The 24,548-nt window shown below is 50.9% G+C and overlaps 1 protein-coding gene across 1 annotated transcript in view; it reads left to right on the top strand.

Annotated features, from left to right (window-relative positions):
* Positions 1-24,548, top strand: part of VPS13D (vacuolar protein sorting 13 homolog D) — a 497,408-nt gene that overhangs the window by 244,720 nt on the left and 228,140 nt on the right. Inside the window, 3 exon segments of the mRNA XM_075327411.1 lie at positions 6,994-7,068; positions 7,507-7,612; positions 20,328-20,480. Of these exon segments, the coding sequence (XP_075183526.1) occupies positions 6,994-7,068; positions 7,507-7,612; positions 20,328-20,480 (334 nt within the window).

The raw sequence follows: 24,548 nt of genomic DNA on the forward strand, positions 1-24,548 counted from the left end.
GACGGGTGGCTCGCCGGGTAATAATGGGGTTAGGGCTAGCTGTATATTATCAGCTGGCCCTAAGCCCGAAATTCATGGTGTCACGCCAATATTATACATGGCCACCATGAATTTCTAGTAAAGATAAAAAAAAACACAACACAGAAAAATATTTTTATTAGAAATAAAACACAACACAATTAGTGACTCCATCTTTATTGAAATAAGAAGCCCCCCCTCCGCAGTAATCCTGGGTCAGGGTCCCGCGCCGTCCAATCCGGATCCAATATCATCTGATCGGTTTGCTGGAAGGCAAAGCGATCAGATGATGTGTCAGGTTCAAGTGCCTGAATCACATCACACATCAGCTGATTGTATAATCTGCTTTTATACAATCAGCAGATGCATCAGTAGAAAAAAAAAAAAAAAAATAATAATACTCACTTATGTGCTGATTACCGATTACCGGCAGCTCCTGCAGCGATGGGGCGGGAGTCTGATCCCGTCCGATCGCTGCAGCAGCTGTCGGTAATCAGGGATGAAGTCTCCTGACGCATCCGCTGATACCGGCCGGGCGCCCGCGTCAGCCCGAGACTCGATCAGCTGATGCGTCAGGTGACTGCATCAGGTGATCCATCGCCAGGTCCTGCATCCATCGGAGGGTTCCCGGCCGTCTGCACACAGCCGGAGCGGGGGTGGCGATACCGTGAGAGGAGATGGGAGCGGGCATGGCACCGGGAGTCTGCAGACAGGTGAGTATAACTTTTTTTTTTTTTTTTCTACTGTTAACTTTTGTTTTCGCAGCCGCTTCCACCTCCTGCCTGTACATGGCGCCGCACGGCAGCATACATGCACAGGACGGGAGGTGGACGCAGCGGTGACGGTACCGGGAGGATTCACGCTTCTGTATATACTGACAGAAGGAATCCTCTTCCTGTACACGTCACTTTACTACCCACCTCCTGCGTTTATAGCTGCGTTTTTGGTCTTAGAAACGCACCAAAACGCAGCTATTTGCGTTTCTCATTGCGTCTTTCAACATCCCATTGAACTCAATGGATGAAAAGCGCAGTGAAAAACGCGGGAATAATTGACATGCTGCGTTTTTGTGGTCACCACAAAAACGCAGCTGAAAAAAAAACGCTGTGTGGGGACAGCAAAAATGAAAACTCATAGACTTTGCTGGGGAAGCAAAGTCATGCAGTTTTGAGGCCAAAAACGCACCCGAAAAACGCGCAAAAACGCCGAGAAAAACGCACCGTGTGCACATAGCCTAAGTAGCAAAGGATTAACCACGGGACGGTGGTCTCTACAGCCAATTGTCTTCTATGGAATCTGCCTGCATTCTTTGGGGCTCTCCAGACGTTGACTTGATAGCATCCAGCCACAATCGTAAGCTTCTTTCTCTCCTTGAGAGAGGTTAGGTCTAAAGGCCCCGTCACACTAAGCAACATCGCTAGCAACATCGCTGGTAACGAACAACTTTTGTGACGTTGCTAGCGATGTTGCTGTGTGTGACATCCAGCAACAACCTGGCCCCTGCTGTGAGGTCGTTGGTTGTTGCTGAATGTCCTGGGCCATTTTTTAGTTGTTGCTGTCCTGCTGTGAAGCACAGATCGCTGTGTGTGACAGCGAGACAGCAACAACTAATGTGCAGTGAGCAGGAGCCGGCTTCTGCTGAGGCTGGTAACTAATGTAAACATCGGGTAACCAAGAAGCCCTGTCCTTGGTTACCCGATATTTACCTTTGATACCAGACTCCTCCGCTCTCACTGCCTGTGCTGCCGGCTCCTGCTCTGTGCACAGATAGCTGCAGCACACATCAGGCAATTAACCCGATGTGTGCTGTAACTAGGAGAGCAAGGAGCCAGCACTAAGCAGTGTGCGCTGCTCCCTGCTCTGTGCACATTTAGCTGCAGCACACATCGGGTTAATTAACCTGATGTGTGCTGTAACTAGGAGACTGGGGGCTGGTCACTGGTTGCTGGTGAGCTCACCAGCAACTCGTGTAGCCACGCTCCAGCGATCCCTGCCAGGTCAGGTTGCTGGTGGGATCGCTGGAGCGTCGCAGTGTGACAGCTCACCAGCAACCTCCTAGCAACTTACCAGCGATCCCTATCGTTGTTGGGATCGCTGGTAAGTTGCTTAGTGTGACTGGACCTTAAACCAGACTCAAGCGTTGACTGAAGGAGGCAAGAAAGGAAGGTAGACAAAAAAAACATAGGAAAGGCTTCATGAGATTCGCACCAGCTGAAGGAGGGCCTCCAGGTGTGGTGGTAATACGAGACACGGATGTCTTCCGAGCCTTGATGGTGGCATGATCAGAAAAACCTGAAGATTTTTGAAATATTAGTTCAATAACCAACCCTGTTAAATTGAGTGACTGAGAATTCAGGTAGGAGAGAGGACCTTGAGAATGTAGGTTATGTCTATCTGGAAGTCTCCACAAAACGTCTGAGAGAAGGGTGACCACTTCCACATATAATTTTCGTAGCCAGTCCGGGGCCACAAGAATAACGGAGATGACGTCTAACTTAATCATCTTGCGCTGATTTGGTGGTAGAGACAGAAACCGATAAGGAGGGGAAAACTGAGACCAAGGAATCATCAGAGTTTCACATGCAACTGCTAGAATATAAAATTAAACAAGGAGCACATGTGAACGGTCTGGGAGATAGCGGTGGGTAGAATAATAGAAACTGCTCACCTGGTGTGGTTGTGCAGCCCTCGCACAACCACGGTGAAAGACGGGAGTATAATGTTGGTGCTCTTCCAGCCTGCTAGCTCACAATGTCCATCTAGTGAAGCGAGTTCCTGGAAATCTGGTCACGTGACAGATCGCTGGGCGTCACTGGTATTATCTGACCTCCGTGCTAAGCAGCTCTTGCTGTGAACCCACAGGGGGAATAATCAACAGTAAAATATAAAAGCACGGTCTAATAGGGTGCTAAGGAGGCCACAGTGTTGGGTTATTTTTATAGAATGTATTGCTTTCTATCAGCCACAATGCGTTTCTATATATACAATATCTTCATCAGGTGGATGTGGCTGATAGTAATAAATTCTATAAAAATAACCCAACACTGTGGCCTCCTTAGCGCCCTATTAGACCGTGCTTTTATATTTTACATGCAACTGCTAGTGTCATAAGGTCTGAATGCAAACCAGGGCACCTTGTGATTGTGTCTGGATGCCTTCAGGCTAATGTCTGTAGCACCCCACTGTGGGCAGATTTGCTTAAAGGCGATTGGATGCAGGGACCACTCTCCCGTGGTTAGTCCTTCATATGGTTTGCTGTATCCCCCAATGAAGGCTATAAGAAAGGGAAAACCTGTTTTTTGTTTTTTTTTTTCTTTTTTCATTCCCGTTGCCCCCAGTGTATAACATCTGGCCCCCTTCCCCCCCAATGTATGACATCTGGCCCCCTTTCCCCCCCAGTGTATAACATCTGGCCCCCTTTTCCCCCCAGTGTATCACATCTGGCCCCCTTTCCCCCCCAGTGTATAACATCTGGCCCCCTCTCCCCCCCAGTGTATAACATCTGGCCCCCTTTCCCCCCCCAGTGTATAACATCTGGCCCCCTTTCCCCCCCAGTGTATAACATCTGGCCCCCTCTCCCCCCCAGTGTATAACATCTGGCCCCCTCTCCCCCCCAGTGTATAACATCTGGCCCCCTTTCCCCCCCAGTGTATAACATCTGGCCCCCAGTGTATAGCATCTGGCCCCCTCTCCCCCCCAGTGTATAACATCTGGCCCCCTCTCCCCCCAGTGTATAACATCTGGCCCCCTCTCCCCCCCAGTGTATAACATCTGGCCCCCTTTCCCCCCCAGTGTATAACATCTGGCCCCCTCTCCCCCCCAGTGTATAACATCTGGCCCCCAGTGTATAACATCTGGCCCCCAGTGTATAACATCTGGCCCCCAGTGTATAACATCTGGCCCCCAGTGTATAACATCTGGCCCCCTTTCCCCCCAGTGTATAACATCTGGCCCCCAGTGTATAACATCTGGCCCCCTTTCCCCCCAGTGTATAACATCTGGCCCCCAGTGTATAACATCTGGCCCCCTTTCCCCCCAGTGTATAACATCTGGCCCCCAGTATATAACATCTGGCCCCCTTCCCCCCCAGTGTATAACATCTGGCCCCCAGTGTATAACATCTGGCCCCCTTTCCCCCCAGTGTATAACATCTGGCCCCCAGTATATAACATCTGGCCCCCTTCCCCCCCAGTGTATAACATCTGGCCCCCAGTGTATAACATCTGGCCCCCTTTCCCCCCAGTGTATAACATCTGGCCCCCAGTATATAACATCTGGCCCCCTTCCCCCCCAGTGTATAACATCTGGCCCCCAGTGTATAACATCTGGCCCCCTTTCCCCCCAGTGTATAACATCTGGCCCCCTTTCCCCCAGTGTATAACATCTGGCCCCCAGTATATAACATCTGGCCCCCTTTCCCCCCTAGTGTATAACATCTGTCCCCCAGTGTATAACATCTGGCCCCCTTTCCCCCCAGTGTATAACATCTGGCCCCCAGTGTATAACATCTGGCCCCCTTTCCCCCCCAGTGTATAACATCTGGCCCCCTTTCCCCCCCAGTGTATAACATCTGGCCCCCAGTGTATAGCATCTGGCCCCCTTTCCCCCCCAGTGTATAACATCTGGCCCCCTTTCCCCCAGTGTATAACATCTGGCCCCCTTTCCCCCCCAGTGTATAACATCTGGCCCCCAGTGTATAACATCTGGCCCCCAGTGTATAGCATCTGGCCCCCTTTCCCCCCCAGTGTATAACATCTGGCCCCCTTTCCCCCCCAGTGTATAACATCTGGCCCCCAGTGTATAGCATCTGGCCCCCTTTCCCCCCCAGTGTATAACATCTGGCCCCCTTTCCCCCAGTGTATAACATCTGGCCCCCTTTCCCCCCCAGTGTATAACATCTGGCCCCCTTTCCCCCAGTGTATAACATCTGGCCCCCTTTCCCCCCCAGTGTATAACATCTGGCCCCCAGTGTATAACATCTGGCCCCCAGTGTATAGCATCTGGCCCCCTTTCCCCCCAGTGTATAACATCTGGCCCCCTTTCCCCCAGTGTATAACATCTGGCCCCCAGTGTATAACATCTGGCCCCCTTTCCCCCCAGTGTATAACATCTGGCCCCCAGTGTATAACATCTGGCCCCCAGTGTATAACATCTGGCCCCCAGTGTATAACATCTGGCCCCCTTTCCCCCCAGTGTATAACATCTGGCCCCCAGTGTATAACATCTGGCCCCCTTTCCCCCCAGTGTATAACATCTGGCCCCCAGTGTATAACATCTGGCCCCCTTTCCCCCCCAGTGTATAACATCTGGCCCCCAGTGTATAACATCTGGCCCCCTTTCCCCCCAGTGTATAACATCTGGCCCCCAGTGTATAACATCTGGCCCCCTTTCCCCCCCAGTGTATAACATCTGGCCCCCTTTCCCCCCCAGTGTATAACATCTGGCCCCCAGTGTATAGCATCTGGCCCCCTTTCCCCCCCAGTGTATAACATCTGGCCCCCTTTCCCCCAGTGTATAACATCTGGCCCCCTTTCCCCCCCAGTGTATAACATCTGGCCCCCAGTGTATAACATCTGGCCCCCAGTGTATAACATCTGGCCCCCAGTGTATAGCATCTGGCCCCCTTTCCCCCCCAGTGTATAACATCTGGCCCCCTTTCCCCCCCAGTGTATAACATCTGGCCCCCTTTCCCCCAGTGTATAACATCTGGCCCCCAGTGTATAACATCTGGCCCCCTTTCCCCCCAGTGTATAACATCTGGCCCCCAGTGTATAACATCTGGCCCCCAGTGTATAACATCTGGCCCCCAGTGTATAACATCTGGCCCCCTTGCCATGCTGTTTGGCTTTACTAACATGTGACAGAATTGCTGATGGTAAAGATCTCACGGATACCGGCACAGTCCTGTAGAAGCCACCAGTGTAACATTTCTTATTTCCTAAATCTTCCCTCATCTTCCTATGATTGATATCATTGAGAAATGGAAGGAACCACAACAACCTAGGCACGAAGTGTACACCACATAATGTTACAGAGAGCGGGGGGCCAAGTGCATAGGAGCAGAGGGCAGAAAAGCCACCAATAAGCTGCTGACCCCATAACTGTAGAGTCCAGACCTCCACTGCTAACATCAGCACCAACACTGTGCCCACCGGGAGCTTCATGGCTGAGCAGCTCCAGCAGCCGTACATCACCAAGCACCATGCCGAGCGTTGGATGGAGCGGGGAAAAGCACAAACACTGCCCCTGCCGGGAGCTTCGTGGCCGAGCAGCTTCAGCAGCCATATATCACCTAGCACCATACCAAGTGTTGGATTGAGCGGTGCAAATCCACCATCACTGGATCGTGGAGGAAACGTGTTCTGTCCAGTGATGGATCACACGTCATTCTGGCATCTGATGGATGTGTCTGGGTTTGATGAATGTCAGGAAAATATGTATGTGCCTGACTGCAATGTGCCCACTATATAGGTTTGGGAAGGGGGGGAAATAATATGTGGATGTTTTAGGGGTTGTCATCGGCCCCTTAGTTTTAGTGATGGTAAATCTTAATGCTTCAGCATATAAGACATTGTGGTATCAGTTGGAGGAAGATCCAAAAGCGAGGATCTGTCTATTCCGCATGACTTTGCTCAATCCACAAAGCATGGTTGGGGGAAATTGGTGGAAGGACACAAAGCCCGGACGTCAACCCCATCCAGCACCTTTGGGATGAACTAGAACAGAGATTGTGAGCCCGGCCTCTCCCCAACATCACAAATTCTTTTCGGAATGAATGATTTGGGTAACGCTCCCCACACACCTCTCTGACGTCTTGTAGAACACCGTCCCCGAATATCCAGGATTCCGTGATCGGTGCTCACTCTTCTTACTGTGTTTCTTTCCTAACCCATGTGCAATGTATGTGCTATCTTCCTCACTGTTTCCCTTCCTCCATTTTTCGTCCTTTCTAACTGTTCCTTTCCTGTCTGCCAGGCCTTCCTCTGTCCTACCTTAGAACTAGAAGCACAGCCAGTCTGACTAACCTAGAACATCAGGTCTATGCTAGAGGTACAGTACGAAAATCACGGGGACATGTATAAAGTGGCCTCAGGGTGTCTGCTCAAATACACCCGTCATTATTCCTCATTCCACATCAGCTATTGTAGGGTTTTAAAGTGGGTACGTCATCCGTGCCCCTCCTTTACATCCATCTAAGTCATGAAAGATTATTCGCATGTAATACTTTATTTCTTCTGAAAAGAATATGTATGGCTTAGTGCACCACTGAACACCAGTCATGGAGGTTACCACTTAATGTGGACGCTGCATGGCTCAGTGGCTGGGTCAGGCCGTAAAATCTCCCCATGTGTGAGCACTTGTCGGCCACGTCTGATCTCACTTTTATGTATGTCCCTTGTAAAGGCAGAATCCTGTGTTTCCCTTGATCGCTGCCGTATAGGACACGTATCCGTATAATTCATGTATTTCTTTCTCTGCTCTTTCCAGTTGAAATGAAGACTCCAAAGCGCAGACAGCCATTTATACCATTCGCGCTCAGGAATCACACGGGCTGCACACTGTGGTTTGCCACTTTAACTACAACACCCACAAGGTAATTAGTGCCAACCTTGGTGACACGTAGAATGGTGATGTCTAGTTGTCAAATTATTCATCCATTTCCAGGAGGAGTAAAGGAGGAACGGCATAAAGCAGAGTTGTACTAAAAGATGCTCTAGAATTGTTGTTCTACTCAAAATATTAACCTTCCCTAAAGAAGACATGTCAGTAGACTGAACAATTCCCTATAGTCCCATCACGATAAGACGATTTTTCATTTTTTTTATCGTTCCTATGGGAGACCCAGACATTGGGTGTATAGCTTCTGCCTCCGGAGGACACACAAAGTACTACACTCAAAAGTGTAGCTCCTCCCTCTGAGCTTATACACCCCCTGGAGAACCAGATCTAGCCAGTTTATCGCTTTGTGTTCAGGATGCATACATCCACACATGCATTCTCATCTGATTTTTGGAAAGAGTTTGAAGAAAAGCGGGTCCAAGCCTGGACCCCCGGCATGTCCCTTCTCACCCCACTGTGTCGGCGGTGCTGTTAAGGTTGATTCCAAGGCTGGAGCCTTACATGCCGTGCTCCTTCACCATCCCTCCTGGGCTCTGGCTTGAAGTGGGAGCCAGCACGGTTCTCCATGCTTGGCAGGAGACCGGTCTCCATCCGCAGCCCTTCAGGATCCTGCTGGACCGGAGCACTCATCCCCAGGGACTTGGAACCCTGCGTCTCAGCAAGCTAAGTACCTGAGACGTTTATATATTGGGGGTCCCTGTACTTTATTGGTGTGGGAGAGTATGCTGAGTGAGTTTTAGGACATTTCCGGCGGGTTCTCTGGCTGTCGCCTGAGAACCGCGCCGATGGTGCCTTGCTTGCCGGCCGCACAGCTCAAATTTAGGCCCCGGCTTCGCCGGAGGCCTACTTTCGGTTTCACTGCCCTCGCATGTCATTCATGCAGAGGGACAGCGTGGCTCCGCCCAGCGGCCGTTCTGCACAGGGGAGGGACACTCCTCACTGGGTACATGTCTCCTCCCCTGTAAGTCTCTATGGCCCTCCAGATCCCGCTCTCAGAGTGAGTTCCGCCCCCTCTCTTCGCTCCGGCGGCCATTTTCTCAGCGTTTTTCCCTGCGATCAGCACTGGTCTGCAGCATCCCTGCTGAGGTGCTTGGGGGTCCGGGCTTCAGGATCTGGAGGGCACACAACACCGCTCCAGCGGTCTGGTAAGCCACAACCTTTGGTTGTGGACCTCTGTATATACTCTCTGGGGGTCATTCTCTGGCAGAGCCCCCACTCCAGCAGCATGTCTCACACGAGGAGCAAGGCTCCAAAGCTGTATTCAGTATGCACTGCATGTAAGCTCCTACTGCCTGAACCGAGCACCTATCCACATTGTGATGCCTCCTCTAACCTAACGATGCCTCAGCCTGGAATCGCACCCCCAGTGGTCTCTCCGGCTGCTCCGGCTCCTGTGGCTGAACCCCCGGCTTGGGTAGAATCCTTATCTAGGTCGATCTCCCAGTCTTTTGCCGACTCCATGGGACAGCTGTCCAGGACTTTGCTGAACATGCATCAGCCCCCTTCACAGGGTGCCTCTGCTGCTAGGGCTCTCTCAGGACCGGAGCTCACAGAGGATTCTTCATCTGGTCCCAGACCCCGTCCTCCTAAGAGGAGACGCAGGGCTCCCTCTCCTTCCTCGTCCTGCGTCTCTTTTTCAGAGGCTGACTCGCAGGACGAGGAGGATGCCTTTACAGGGGGCTCGGAGGCTAATTCCATGTGCCCCATTGATCTGTCCGAAAGTGACTCAGATGTTAGTGATTTGATTGCGTCCATTAATTCAGTACTGGATCTCAATCCGCCAGTATCAGAGGAGCAACCCTCTCTGGCAGAAAAGCACCAGTTTACCTTGACTAAGAGGTCAAAGAGTGTGTTCTTTAACCACTCCAGTTTTTAGGCCGCTTCCCAAAGCGTGGTTCTGATGACCGTTTTCCCTTTCCACCTGAGGTGGTCAAGGAGTGGGCTCATTCACCAAAGGTAGACCCCCCGGTGTCTAGACTCTCAGCCCGGACCGTTGTATCAGTGGCTGATGGCACCTCTCTTAAGGATGCCACTGACCGCCAGGTTGACCTTCTGGCCAAATCTGTATATGAGGCGGCTGGGGCCTCGTTCTCCCCATCTTTTGCAGCAGTGTGGGCTCTCAAGGCCATCTCTGCTTCTCTAGAGGAGATGCATTCCCTCTCCAGGGAATCTATGCCCGAAATGGTTGCCTTAACGTCCCAAGCTTCAGCTTTTTCATCCTATGCCATGTCTGCCATGCTGGAGGCTTCTCACCGTACTGCGGTGGCTTCAGCTAATTCCCTCGCTATCCGCAGGATCTTGTGGCTTCGAGAGTGGAAGGCAGATGCTTCTTCAAAGAAGTACCTTGCTGGGCTCCCTTTTGCGGGATCCAGGCTATTTGGCGAACAACTGGATGAAATTATTAAGGAAGCTACTGGCGGGAAGAGTACTTCCATGCCACAAACTAAAACCAGGAAACCTGCCCAGGGTAGGAACCAGTCGAGGTTTCGTTCCTTTCGTTCCTCCAACTGGTCATCCTCTAAGCCCTCGGCCTCGTCCACTAACTCAGCCAAGGACCAAAATCCCAACTGGCGCACGAAGCCGCGTCCTCAGAAGACCGCAGGAGCTGCTGCCACTAAAGCAGCCTCCTCTTGACTATCTGTCCGCGCCAGCAACGTCCTTAGTCGGTGGCAGGCTCTCCCACTTTGGCGACGTGTGGTTTCACCACGTCTCCGATCAGTGGGTGCGGGATATCATCTCCCACGGCTACAGGATAGAATTCTCTTCCAGCCCGCCAAACAGATTTTTTCTGTCAACTCCCCCCTGCTCCAAGGCCGCCGCCTTCTCTCAGGCCGTGGCATCCTTGCAAGCCAACGGAGTAATTGTACCGGTTCCCGCCCGGGAACGGTTCAGAGGTTTCTACTCAAATCTCTTCCTAGTCCCCAAAAAGGACGGTTCCTTCCGGCCCATCCTGGATCTCAAGCTTCTCAACAAGCATGTTCAGGTGCGGCATTTTCGCATGGAGTCTCTGCGGTCAGTCATTGCCTCAATGACCCAAGGGGATTTCCTGGCATCCATCGACATCAGAGAGGCCTATCTGCATGTGCCAATTGCAGTTTCACACCAGCGTTGGCTACGTTTTGCAATCGGAGAGGAACATTTCCAATTCGTGGCTCTCCCCTTCGGGTTAGCCACGGCCCCTCGGGTATTCACCAAGGTCATGGCAGCAGTGGTTGCGGTTCTGCACCTCCAGGGGTTGGCAGTGATTCCTTACCTGGACGACCTTCTAGTGCTTCATCCAGCGCAGACTGTCAGCGGAGTGTCTCGCTCACTCTCGCCACTCTAGCCCAATTCGGGTGGCTTGTCAATCTTCCCAAATCCACTCTGACTCCGACCCAGAGTCTCACGTACCTAGGGATGCAGTTCGAGACTCTGCCGGCACTTGTGAAGTTGCCTTTAATCAAACAGCAGTCCCTCCAACTGGTGGTGCGCTCTCTGCTGAGGCCCCGCCGTTATACCCTCAGGCACCTGATGCAGGTGCTGGGTCAAATGGTGGCGTCCATGGAGGCTGTTCCCTTTGCCCAGTTCCATCTGCGTCCACTGCAGCTGGACAATCTCCGCTGTTGGGACAAGCGGCCTTCCTCCTTGCACAGGTTAGTGGCTCTGTCGCCACAGACCAGGAGCTCTCTTCAGTGGTGGCTTCGGCCCCTCTCTCTGTCTCAGGGACGCTCCTTCCTGGCTCCGTCCTGGGTGATTCTCACCACGGATGCCAGTCTATCCGGCTGGTGAGCGGTATGTCTCCACCACCGAGCACAGGGCACTTGGACTCCGTCCGAGTCAGCCCTCTCGATCAATGTGCTGGAAACCAGAGCCGTGCTTCTGGCTCTCCTAGCTTTTCACCACCTATTGGCGGGCAAGCACATCCGAGTCCAGTCAGACAACGCGACAGCGGTTGCCTACATCAATCACCAAGGCGGGACACGCAGCCGCCTTGCAATGTTGGAGGTGCAACACATCCTTCAATGGACGGAGGACTCCAAGTCCACCATATCCGCAGTCCACATCCCAGGCGTGGAAAACTGGGAGGCAGATTATCTCAGCCGTCAAACCGTGGACAGTGGCGAGTGGTCCTTTCATCCGGCAGCGTTTCAGTCAATCTGCCGCAAGTGGGGCACTCCGGACGTGGACCTAATGGCATCCCGTCACAACAACAAGGTTCCGGTTTACGTGGCTCGCTCCCACGATCCTCAGGCATTCGCCGCGGACGCTCTGGTTCAAGACTGGTCCCAGTTTCGTCTGTCCTACGTGTTTCCCCCTCTAGCTCTCTTGCCCAGAGTTCTGCGCAAGATCAGAATGGAGGGCCGTCGAGTCATCCTCATTGCTCCGGACTGGCCCAGGCGAGCTTGGTACCCAGACCTGCTCCATCTGTCCGTAGAGGTGCTGTGACATCTCCCGGACCGTCCAGACCTTCTCTCACAAGGTCAGTTTTTCCGCCAGAATTCTGCGGCTCTCAGATTGACGGCGTGGCTCTTGAGTCCTGGATCTTGACAGCTTCTGGTTTCCCCCCTGAAGTCATCTCCACTATGACTCGGGCCCGTAAGTCTTCCTCTGCCAAGATCTATCACAGGACTTGGAAAATGTTCGTGTCCTGGTGTCGCTCTTCCGGCCATCCTCCTTGGCCTTTTTCCTTGCCGACCCTTCTGTCCTTTCTACAGTCCGGTCTGCAGCTGGGACTGTCCCTCAACTCTCTCAAGGGACAAGTCTCTGCTCTGTCAGTGCTGTTCCAGCGGCGTATTGCCCGGCTGGCTCAGGTGCGCACCTTCATGCAGGGCGAGTCTCACATCATTCCGCCTTACCGGCGGCCCTTGGATCCCTGGGACCTCAATCTGGTCCTTACGGCTTTGCAGAAACCCCCCTTTGAGCCTCTTAGGGAGGTTTCTTTGTTTCGTCTTTCACAGAAAGTGGTCTTTCTAGTGGCCATAACTTCCCTCAGGAGAGTCTCTGATTTGGCTGCGCTCTCCTCGGAGTCACCTTTTTTGGTTTTTCATCAAGACAAGGTGGTTCTCCGTCCGACTCCGGACTTTCTTCCTAAGGTGGTCTCTCCTTTCCACCTTAACCAGGACATTACCCTGCCTTCCTTTTGTCCGGCTCCGGTTCACCGCTTTGAAAAAGCGTTGCATACTCTGGATCTGGTGCGTGCTCTCCAGATCTATGTGTCTCGCACCGCTGCTCTTAGGCGGTGCACCTCTCTTTTTGTGCTAACCACAGGTCGGCATAAGGGTCTCTCTGCTTCTAAGCCGACCTTAGCCCGTTGGATTAGGTCGACCATTTCGGATGCCTACCAGTGTTCTCAGGTGCCCCCGCCGGGGATCAAGGCACACTCGACCAGAGCTGTCGGTGCCTCTTGGGCTTTCAGGCACCAGGCTACGGCTCAACAAGTCTGTCAGGCTGCCACTTGGACTAGCCTGCATACCTTTTCAAAGCACTACCAAGTGCATGCTCATGCTTCGGCAGATGCGAGCTTGGGCAGACGCATCCTTCAGGCGGCTGTCGCCCATTTGTGAAGTTAGGCTCCGCCTACTTCTTAGTTTTTCTGTTTATTCCCACCCATGGACTGCTTTGAGACGTCCCAATGTCTGGGTCTCCCATAGGAACGATAAAGTAAAACAGAATTTTGTTTACTTACCGTAAATTCTTTTTCTTATAGTTCCGTATTGAGACCCAGCACCCTCCCTGTTGCCTGTTGGCAATTTCTTGTTCCGCGTGTTATCACCGGCTGTTGTCGTAGACAGAGTCTCCGGTTGTTCCGGTTCTTGCTCTGTTTTTACTTGTGGGTGGCTATTCTCCTTCAGCTTTTGCACTAAACACTAAACTGGCTAGATCTGGTTCTCCAGGGGGTGTATAAGCTCAGAGGGAGGAGCTACACTTTTTAGTGTAGTACTTTGTGTGTCCTCCGGAGGCAGAAGCTATACACCCAATGTCTGTGTCTCCCAATACGGAACTATAAGAAAAAGAATTTACGGTAAGTAAACAAAATTCTCTTTTTTTCGCAATTGTCTTTTTCATCCTCGACACCAGTGTTCCATAGCGTTTCATTTTTCCATTGACCTCTCCATATGATTCCTTGGTTATTTCAGGGCAAGTTGACGTGTTGAATGACTCCATTCACTTTACATTCCAGTATAAGAATAATATTACAATTTTGTTGCAATGGCAAAAAAATGCCAATCTTCAATTGTTGTTTTGGGTTTTGTTTTTGTGGGGTTCATTGTATGGTAAAAAAAGACTCGGGAGCCTGATTCTCCAGGTCAAAACGATGTAGATACAAAACTTGGGGGAAAAAAAAATGTTATTTATGTTGTGAAAATAAACTTTGTAAATTTGTGAAACATTAATTTGGTTTGTGTCACTAATTTCTGAAACCCCTAATATATTTATTTCCATATTGCTTCATTGGGGAACACAACAGTAAAACATGGAATATACTGCTGCCAATAGGGAACAAAAAGTTATCTCTTCCTTGGTAGGATAACCCACCAACTGGCAAGGAGATAATCCGTTTTTAATGTTTAATCCCTTTTATTAAACATTCATGAGATTACAAAATATTGCAAAACAGTATTAACATTATTTATAATCTTTTTATATCAACCACTACGACACCAATATCCGCACAAGTCGAGAAAGCAAAGGTAACAATAGATGGTGTAATACAATAAAGAACTTTACGTGTATCAGATTTATTCTCTTGTAAGTCCCAGTGTCTATGTGGTTGTAATTAAATGTACAGGAATCAAAAATAAGAATAAGGCATGTAAAGGCCCCTTTACACACTGCAACATCGCTAGCGATATCGCTGTAACGTCACCGGTTTTGTGACGTAATGGCGACCTCCCCAGCGACATTGCAGTGTGTGACATTTTTCAGCGACCTATCCCTCGCTGTGAGGTCGCTGATCGCTACAAGTCGTTCAGGACCATTCTTTGGTCCTTTGTTTCCCGCCGCGTAGCATGTATCGGTGTGTTTAACACCGTTACGACATCGTTAGCGACCCAGCCCATAGGCGTGCTAGCGTTCCCTTTCCAGTGAGGTCGTTCTGCATGTCGGTATCGCTTCTGCGTCGTTGGCCAGATCTGCCTGTTTGACAGCTCACCAGCGACTGTTAGAGACTTTCTAGCGATCCCGGCCAGGTCGAGATCGCTGGTGGGATAGCTAGAAAGTCTCAGTGTGTAAAGGTGGTTGACCTTAGGGAGATCAACATCCAACACCGCGGAGACACCATCACGTGTTTCTCAACGCAGTGATTCTAGAGCAATGCCCCCTGGGAAATATTCAAAACAAGAAAGCCTGCGGAAACACCATCACATGTTTCTCAACGCTGGCAGGAAACTAGCCAGGTCTTTCACCGGGAAGGAACAACCACAGGAAGGGCAGTCTCCAGTCAAAGAGACCACCTATGCCAAACATGGTATCCATCCACAGACAGCTGTTTCGGGGTATTTGCCCCTCATCAGTGTGAATATTTCCCAGGGGGCATTTCTCTAGAATCACTGCGTTGAGAAACACGTGATGGTGTCTCCTCGGTGTTGGATGTTGATCTCCCTAAGGTCAACCATCCTTGCTTATGTAGTCTTCTACTAGGCATTGCTCCCACTAGCCAGTTTCCTACTCCACACTGATGAGGGGCAAATACCCCGAAACAGCTATCTGTGGATGGATACCATGTTTGGCATAGGTGGTCTCCTTGACTGGAGACTGCCCTTCCCGTGGTTGTTCCTTCCTGGTGAAAGACCTGGCTAGTTTCCTGCCAGCGTTGAGAAACATGTGATGGTGTCTCCGCAGGCTTTTTTGTTTTCAGTGTGTAAAGGGGCCTTAACTTGAAAACAGGAAAGGATCAAAAACGGATGTAAGGAACACAGAAACAAAAAAAAGGGGGGGGGGGACAATAACAGAAGAGAAGAGAGGCGGCTATCCAAAGAAGTGAAGAGAAAGAGGAAGAAGAAAGGTGAGAGGAAAAGATAGGCAGGGAATGGAGGAATGTGTGCCAGAGCTTGTTTCATGCTAACCCCTCGGGTCGCTCCGAGAGACCAACAAGCAGGACAGCAGGAAAGAGGGTTTTTTTTATCCTTTCCCCCCAGCTCAGCAAGGGGGAGGATGCATCAAGTCACATTCTCGAATAAGGAACCAAACGAAGGGGAGTCCATGAACATATAACCCAGGGGCTCCAGACTCGGAGGAACTTATCAATTGAACCATTGACTCCTGCCATCAGGTTCTCAATCTTATATAGCTCAGACATCTCCGTGAACCAGTCCCCCTGGCTCGGGACTCCCGGGAATCTCCAGTGTCTAGGGATCAGAACACGAACTGCCGAGAGACAAAATCGCAGAAGGCTCGATTTTTGTGCCCCAACGGATCCAGGCAGAATCGACAACAAGGCTACCTGTGGGGTAGTGGCAATATCATTACCACTTATCTTGTTATACATTGAAAAGACAGAGTCCCAGAATCTCCTGATGGGTTCACAGCTCCACCATATATGCAGCATGGTCCCTTTTTCCCTACCACATCGCCACATAATCAGTTTTTAACCAGTTTTAGCTTAGTGTCAGTGTTCTTTTTTTATTAATGATTTCCCTTTTTCTTTCCGATTAAGCTTATGATTGGGCAACAGGAAGAAGTTGAGTCTCTTGGTTGTCCCCTCTCTAGAGGCCGAGAGCACAGTGTGGGGTTGCTTTACTACTGTTATCTTTCTTGTCTGTCCGGCAGGACCCTTACCCCCCTAAAATCAACCGTGTTTGGGGCTTCCTGGCATTCAGTGCTTTCTTCCATACCCCCACCCACTTGACCCCCCCCCCCCCAGAGCCTGATATGCAGGAAAGAAGGATGAATCTGGTACCTTCCAACTGCCCGACAAACAGAGTCCGGGACGCCTGATGAACGTCTTCCTCAGTGTACTCTGTAGATCAATGCCGGGGCCTTCGGGAGATGTTCTCTCTTCCCTAGATCCCAGTCTATTCGGGGGGCTCCATATATTAATAAAATATATATTTTTATTTATAAATAATTACAATAATAATCCTGAAAATAGTCCCCTTATCTTTATTTATTGTTAAGATGGCACTGAGGTGTACTTTTTTCTTTTCACCCTTTCTGTTTCCAGCTGTATTCTCTACATTGCCACAGTTCTCATTTCTGGCCAAGCCCTTTAATTTAGGCCCCTGCTTCATCGTGGCAATCGGGACACCACCTCCCTCAGCATGTCGCAACAGTTTTTGAGCAGTTCACCCCTTACATTATTTCTTCTGTCAGTATGGATCATCAACAAAGCAAAGTCCTCTCTGATCCCGGCCCAACACATTGTTTACCTAAGAATGCTTGACATTGCACACACAAGAGTCTTCCTGCCCGAAGAAAAGATGGATAGCCGAAATGAATGGAGTCCCATTTACTCAGTTCCACACTTGACCCTCTTCAGCTTTTTCTCCCATCAAGATGGGACAAGTCCACTCACTCCCTGGACCAGCCAGTAGTACTATACTTCCTTTCCTGATCAAGAAATCCTTGGAATTGTGGAGTCAATTCCCCCCCCCCCCCATTCTCCTCAGAAGATCTTTCTGGCCAATTGGATGGAAGATCGTAACAACAGATGCCAGTCTTCTCGACTGAAAAGCAGTCTTCCAGAATCTTATAGTATAAGAACGATGGAAAGCCTAGGAATCGCCTTTCTGTCAACATCCAGGAGCTCAGCGAATTCCTTCTAGCTCTTCTTCAATAGCAGGAGCTTCTCTTCGGTCGTCCGTTTTGAATCCAATCCGATAACGCCACAGCCGTTGCATACATCCACCACCAAGGAGGAACTCGAAGCCTTCCAGTGATGTCAGAACTTTCTCAGATCTTTCATGGACTGTATGGAATGTACCAGCAATCTCAGCAGTTCACATTCCCTGAGTGGACAACTAGGCTGCTGACTTTCTCAACCCAGAGGGTCTTGCCGTTGGAAAATAGTCGCCGAATCTGTCAATCTTCAAACAGATCTGAGTCAGATGGGGACAACCGATGTAAGTCTATTAGCGTCCAGATTGAACCACAAGGTTCGCCAGTTCGTGTCCAAATCTCGCGATCCTCTTGCGATTGACTTTGACGCTCTGGCAATTAACTCATCCCAGTTCTTCCTTTCATATCGGTATCCTGCTCAACCACTGATCCCTAGGCTGATAAAGAAGATCAAGGTGAAAGTAGTACCCATCATTCTTGGGGCGCCGGATTGGCCCTGAAGTTTTTGGTATATAGAGCTGGTCCTCTTCTTCATGGACGTCCTGTGGAGACTCCCAGGCCTTCTGGATCTCCTTTCCCAGGGTTTCCTCTTCTACTGTCTTCTCAGTCTCTCAATTTAATGTAATTTCTCTGGAAGCCACAGTTTTGAAATCCTCTGGTCTCTCCGATCAGGTCATCCAGACCATGATCAAGGGGAGAAAGCCTTCTTCCTCACGCATATTCCATCGCACATGGAAGGCCTTCTTCCGCTGGTATGAAATCAATCAGACCACTCCCATGGTCTTCTCCTTACCTTCTCTGCTGTCCTTCCTGCAGTCAGGTTTTGATTTTGGCCTGTCCAGGGTGAGGTCTCGGCCCTTTTCATACTCTTTCAGAGAAGATGTGTGTCTCATCCGCATTTCAAAACCTTCCTTTAAGGAGTCGCAGATTCTGGACCTTAACCTTGTTCTAAACATCCTTCAGAGGCCCCCCATTGAACCTCTACGTGACGTTTCATTTTTTTTTCCTTCCTGGAAAGTTTCCTTCTTGATAGCCATTACTTCAATCAACGAGTTTCCAAACTTGCGGCCCTTTTCTGACGCTCCCCCTATCTGAAGTTAGAAAATTGACACTACTTCCTAACAGACAAGTGTGAACAGTTGCATACTGAACATGAAATATACTCTTAACAAATATACAGCGGCACTATGAGACAGTAAGGTATGCAAACACTGAATATAGGAATTTGGATGTGCATTACTGCTAAGGAAATACATTTAGAAATTGAGACACTTAGCGCATCAAAAGGCCAGTTTTTGCTGTGTCCCTACCTAAATGCCTCTACCTGGACTGAAAAGCCTACATATTTACAGGCGGGCAAGAACCTGATTATAGAATATTAAAAATTGCATTAAACTGGTGGAAAAGAGTGCCCAGTCAGAAGGCATGACCCTATAATCTAAAATGAGATTACTGACTGCACTTCCTAACAGACAAATGTGAACAGGTGCAAACTGAACATGACATACAGTATATTCTAACAAATAAACAGCTACACGTTGAGAGTCTATCTGGTCTTCAATCTGGACAAGGTGGTTTTGCTTCTGGTTGCTCTTTTCTTCCTTTTACCTTAACGAAGACATTATGCTACCTTCGTTCTGTCCATCTCCTGCTCATCCTTGGGAATGGTCGCTCTATAATCTGGACCACATGAGAGCACTTCACCTCTGCATCGTCAGGATGGCTTCCTTCAGGCGAATGGACTTTGCTGTCATCGCAAAGGACTTCTCACCTCCAGATCCACCATTGCCCTCTGGATCTGGACTGCCATCTTGGAAGCTTACTGGAAAAGGACAGAGTGCGTCCACTCAAGGTCACAGCTCACTCCACTCACATGGTGGGGACTTCCTGAGCTGTCTGGCACCAGGCCCGTCTCACAGTTAAGGAAGGCTGCTACCTGGTTTTCCATTATTACCTTCACAAGATTCACAACTACGCGTGGTCTGATGCAAGCCTTTGTAGAAGGGTCTTACAAGCTGCCATGGTATGAGCTCAGACTTGAGGGTACTATCCTGTTCCCACCCTTATGGGACATCCTAAAGCAATTCCTGGTCTCCGGTGTACACCAATGAATCAATAGAGAAAAGAAGATTTTGGGTACTCATCGTAAAATCTTTATTTTTTGCAGCCTTCATTTGGGGACACAGCACTCGCCTTTTGTGTTCATACACTCCTGATCCTGTGTCCCCCAATAAGGAGATTTTACAGTGAGTACAGAAAATCTTCTCTGTGTGTGGGCTAGTTTCTTTTTTTTTGTTTGACAAGTTTTTTTATATTTTCTTATTGAATTTTGTGTTGGCAGAGTTTCGTTATTTTTCTCCTTATGACTTTTACTGCATAAATTAATAAAATTTTATAAATTTTAGAGGGGACTTTTACGGATGTGGGGATTCTAAATATGTTTAATTTTCATTTTATTTTTTTAAACAATTTTATTTTTTTACCTTATATTTCATCCCTATTGGGGGGCTGTGGTTTTCCAGTTTATAGAGGATATCATACTCTTCCATGAAGCCCACCCTATGACTGGACTTCTCAGCAATAAAGTCATTGCGGATCCCCAACTGACATGGCAACCCATCGGCACCTCACAAGGAAAGGCGAGACCCTCAGACCGTATCAGTGATTGATTGACCGCTGCATTCAGTGGTTACCAGCAGTGATCAGGGCTTAGCTCCACTCACTAATATAACAGGTAGAAGCTGACTGTGGAACACAGCTGATATTTGGTGGTTTTAGTTCAAGCTCAGATCCTGAGCTCGCTCTATACACACAGGCAGGCGGCATTGTACATACGATCATGTCCAATTTTGGTAATGGTTAAATCCTAAGTGACCTGGATTGTAAATGTTGTTGAAAACATAGAATCACATTTGCATTCTGCCTTTCTGCAGGGCGGCTTTGTCACATAGTGGGAGCCCAGAAGTTGTGTCAGATGGTGACAGAAATTTCCTGGATGACGCTCACAATGTGAGTCAGTGGAGAGAAGTGCCCCCCGGAGAAGAGATACCATTTGAGTTTGAAACGAGAGAAAAGCTGAGACACAGGTAACGTCACTGGGAAAGACACACTGTAATAGAGCAGTGATCTGACGATTTCACTACTAAAGGACCGTAAATGGTTTAAAGAGGATCTGTCACTCGGTCAAAAGGGATCCGTACTTTTTCTCATTTTGATCCCGTTGTTCCCCTTAGCATGCAGTGGGGTTTTTTTTCTCTCTTCTTTTTTTCAACCTGTTTTACGACTCCATAGATATGGGCCTTTTTATTTAGAGCATATTTTTGTTTGCTGGGCTCCTGGCCCCATGCCGCGGTGTGCGCTCATCTCCTACCCTCCTGTCACTGTGTGCACTTACCTATTGGCCCCCTTGTTGCTGTGTGCTTGTCTCCTGCCCCCTATCGATGTGTGCGTCCGCCTCCTGCCCCACTCCTGCCTCAGTCGCTGTGTGCGTCCGCCTCCTGTCCCCCTGTTGCTTTGTGCGCCCGCCTCCTGCTTCTGTGTGCGCATATCTACTGCACCCCTGTTGCTGTGTGGGCTCACTTCCTAGCCCCCCGGTGCTGTGTGTGCCCGCCTCATGCCCCCTGCCTTTTTGTGCGCTCATGTGCGTTCATCTCCTGCACCCTTATTGCTTTGTGTGCTCCTCTCCTGCCCCCCCATGTCACCTTGTGCGCTCGTCTCCTGTCACCTTGTGCGCTCGTCTCCTGTCGCCTTGTGCGCTCGTCTCCTGTCGCCTTGTGCGCTCGTCTCCTGTCGCCTTGTGCGCTCGTCTCCTGTCGCCTTGTGCGCTCGTCTCCTGTCGCCTTGTGCGCTCGTCTCCTGTCGCCTTGTGCGCTCGTCTCCTGTCGCCTTGTGCGCTCGTCTCCTGTCGCCTTGTGCGCTCGTCTCCTGTCGCCTTGTGCGCTCGTCTCCTGTCGCCTTGTGCGCTCGTCTCCTGTCGCCTTGTGCGCTCGTCTCCTGTCGCCTTGTGCGCTCGTCTCCTGTCGCCTTGTGCGCTCGTCTCCTGTCGCCTTGTGCGCTCGTCTCCTGTCGCCTTGTGCGCTCGTCTCCTGTCGCCTTGTGCGCTCGTCTCCTGTCGCCTTGTGCGCTCGTCTCCTGTCGCCTTGTGCGCTCGTCTCCTGTCGCCTTGTGCGCTCGTCTCCTGTCGCCTTGTGCGCTAGTCTCCTGTCGCCTTGTGCGCTAGTCTCCTGTCGCCTTGTGCGCTAGTCTCCTGTCGCCTTGTGCGCTCGTCTCCTGTCGCCTTGTGCGCTCGTCTCCTGTCGCCTTGTGCGCTCGTCTCCTGTCGCCTTGTGCGCTCGTCTCCTGTCGCCTTGTGCGCTCGTCTCCTGTCGCCTTGTGCGCTCGTCTCCTGTCGCCTTGTGCGCTCGTCTCCTGTCGCCTTGTGCGCTCGTCTCCTGTCGCCTTGTGCGCTCGTCTCCTGTCGCCTTGTGCGCTCGTCTCCTGTCGCCTTGTGCGCTCGTCTCCTGTCGCCTTGTGCGCTCGTCTCCTGTCGCCTTGTGCGCTCGTCTCCTGTCGCCTTGTGCGCTCGTCTCCTGTCGCCTTGTGTGCTCGTCCCCTGCCCCCCGTCGCTTTGTGCGCTCGTCCCCTGCCCCCCGACGCATTGTGCGCTCGTCTTCTGCTACCCAGTCGCCTTGTGCGCCCGTCCCCTGCCCCCCCGTCGCTTTGTGCGCTCGCCTCTTGATCACATATCAAAGTCTGCTCACTTGTGATTATAATAGGACCCCTATATGACTGGTTAGCTGAAACTGAGCTATAGGAATGACAGACTCCCTAAAATTAGGTTTCTTTATCGTTCCTATGGGAGACCCAGACATTGGGTGTATAGCTTCTGCCTCCGGAGGACACACAAAGTACTACACTAAAAAGTGTAGCTCCTCCCTCTGAGCATATACACCCCCTGGATAACCAAATATAGCCAGTTCAATGCTTTGTGTTCAGGAGGCATACATCCACACATGCATTCTCATCTGATTTTTCATTTTGGAAAGTTTTTGAAGAAAAGCGGGTCCAAGCCTGGACTCCCGGCATGTCCCTTCTCACCCCACTGTGTCGGCGGTGTTGTTAAGGTTATTCCAGGGCTGGAGCCTTACATGCCGCGCTCCTTCACCATCCCTCGGGCTCTGGCTTGAAGTGGGAGCCAGCACGGTTCTCCCTGCTTTGCAGGAGGCCGGTCTCCATCCGCAGCCCTTCAGGATCCTGCCGGACGGAGCACTCATCCCCAGGGACTTGAAACCCTGCGTCTCACAAGCTAAGTATCTGAGACGTCTATTTTCGGGGGGTCCCTTGTACTTTATTGTTGGGGAGAGTGTGCTGTGTATCTGTTCTGACATTTCCGGCCGGTTCTCTGGTTGTCTCCTGAGAACCGCGCCGATGGTGCCTGCGCGCCGGCCGCATCGCTTAAATTTAGGCCCCGGCTTCGCCTGAGGCCTAGTTTCGATTTCACTGCCCCTGCATGTCAATCATGCAGAGGGACAGTGCGGCTCCGCCCAGCGGCCGTTCTGCACAGGGGAGGGACACTCCTCTCTGAGTAAATGTCCCCTCCCCTGTAAATCTCCTTGGCCCTCCAGATCCCGTTCTCAGAGTAGGCCCCGCCCCCTCTCCTCGCTCCGGCGCCATTTTATCAGCATTCTCACAGCGATCGGCACCGGCTGCAGCATCCCTGCTAATCCGTCTGGGGGTCCGGGCTGTGGGATCTGGAGGGCACACAAACGGTCTGGTAAGCCACAACCTCCGGTTGTGGACCTGCTTATATACTCTCTGGGGGTCATTCTGGCTCAGAGCCCCCACTTCAGCAGCATGTCTCACACGAGGAGCAAGGCTGTATGCAATATGCACTGCATGCAAGCTCGTGCTGCCTGAACCGAGCACATATCCACATTGTGATGCCTGCTCTAACCTGGCAATGCCCCAGCCTGGAATCGCACCCACAGTGGTCCCTCCGGCTGCTCCGGCTCCGGTGGCTGAACCCCCGGCTTGGGTAGAATCCTTCTCTAGGTCAATCTCCTAGTCTTTTGCCGACTCCATAGAACAGCTGTCCCGGACTTTGCTGAACATGCATCAGCCCCCTTCTCAGGGCGCCTCTGCTGCTAGGGCTCTCTCAGCGGAGCTCACAGAGGATTCTTCATCTGGTCCCAGACCCCGTCCTCCTAAAAGGAGACGCAGGGTCCCCTCTCCTTCCTCGTCCCGCGGCTCTGATTCACGAGCTGACTCGCAGGACGAGGAGGATGCCTTTACTGGGGGCTCGGACGCTACCTTCATGTGCCCCATTGATCTGTCCGAAAGTGACGCAGATGTTAGTGATTTGATTGCGTCCATTAATTCTGTACTGGACCTCAATCCGCCAGTATCAGAGGAGCAACCCTCTCTGGCAGAAAAGCACCAGTTTACCTTGCCTAAGAGAACAAGGAGTGTGTTCTTTAACCACTCCAGTTTTCAGGCCACTGTGACCAAGCCTAGGGCCTGTCCTGACAAACGCTTCCCAAAGCGCGGTTCTGATGACCGTTTTCCCTTTCCACCTGAGGTGGTCAAGGAGTGGGCTCAGTCCCCAAAGGTAGACCCTCCGGTGTCTAGACTCTCAGCCCGGACCGTTGTATCAGTGGCTGATGGCACCTCTCTTAAGGATGCCACTGACCGCCAGGTTGACCTTCTGGCCAAATCTGTATATGAGGCGGCTGGGGCCTCGTTCTCCCCATCTTTTGCAGCAGTGTGGGCTCTCAAGGCCATCTCTGCTTCTCTAGAGGAGATGCATTCCCTCTCCAGGGAATCTATGCCCGAAATGGTTGCCTTAACGTCCCAAGCTTCAGCTTTTTCATCCTATGCCATGTCTGCCATGCTGGAGGCTTCTCACCGTACTGCGGTGGCTTCAGCTAATTCCCTCGCTATCCGCAGGATCTTGTGGCTTCGAGAGTGGAAGGCAGATGCTTCTTCAAAGAAGTACCTTGCTGGGCTCCCTTTTGCGGGATCCAGGCTATTCGGCGAACAACTGGATGAAATTATTAAGGAAGCTACTGGCGGGAAGAGTACTTCCATGCCACAAACTAAAACCAGGAAACCTGCCCAGGGTAGGAACCAGTCGAGGTTTCGTTCCTCCAACTGGTCATCCTCTAAGCCCTCGGCCT

Source organism: Anomaloglossus baeobatrachus, chromosome 11, assembly GCF_048569485.1.
Source record: "Anomaloglossus baeobatrachus isolate aAnoBae1 chromosome 11, aAnoBae1.hap1, whole genome shotgun sequence".
NCBI classification, from domain to species: Eukaryota; Metazoa; Chordata; class Amphibia; order Anura; family Aromobatidae; genus Anomaloglossus; species Anomaloglossus baeobatrachus.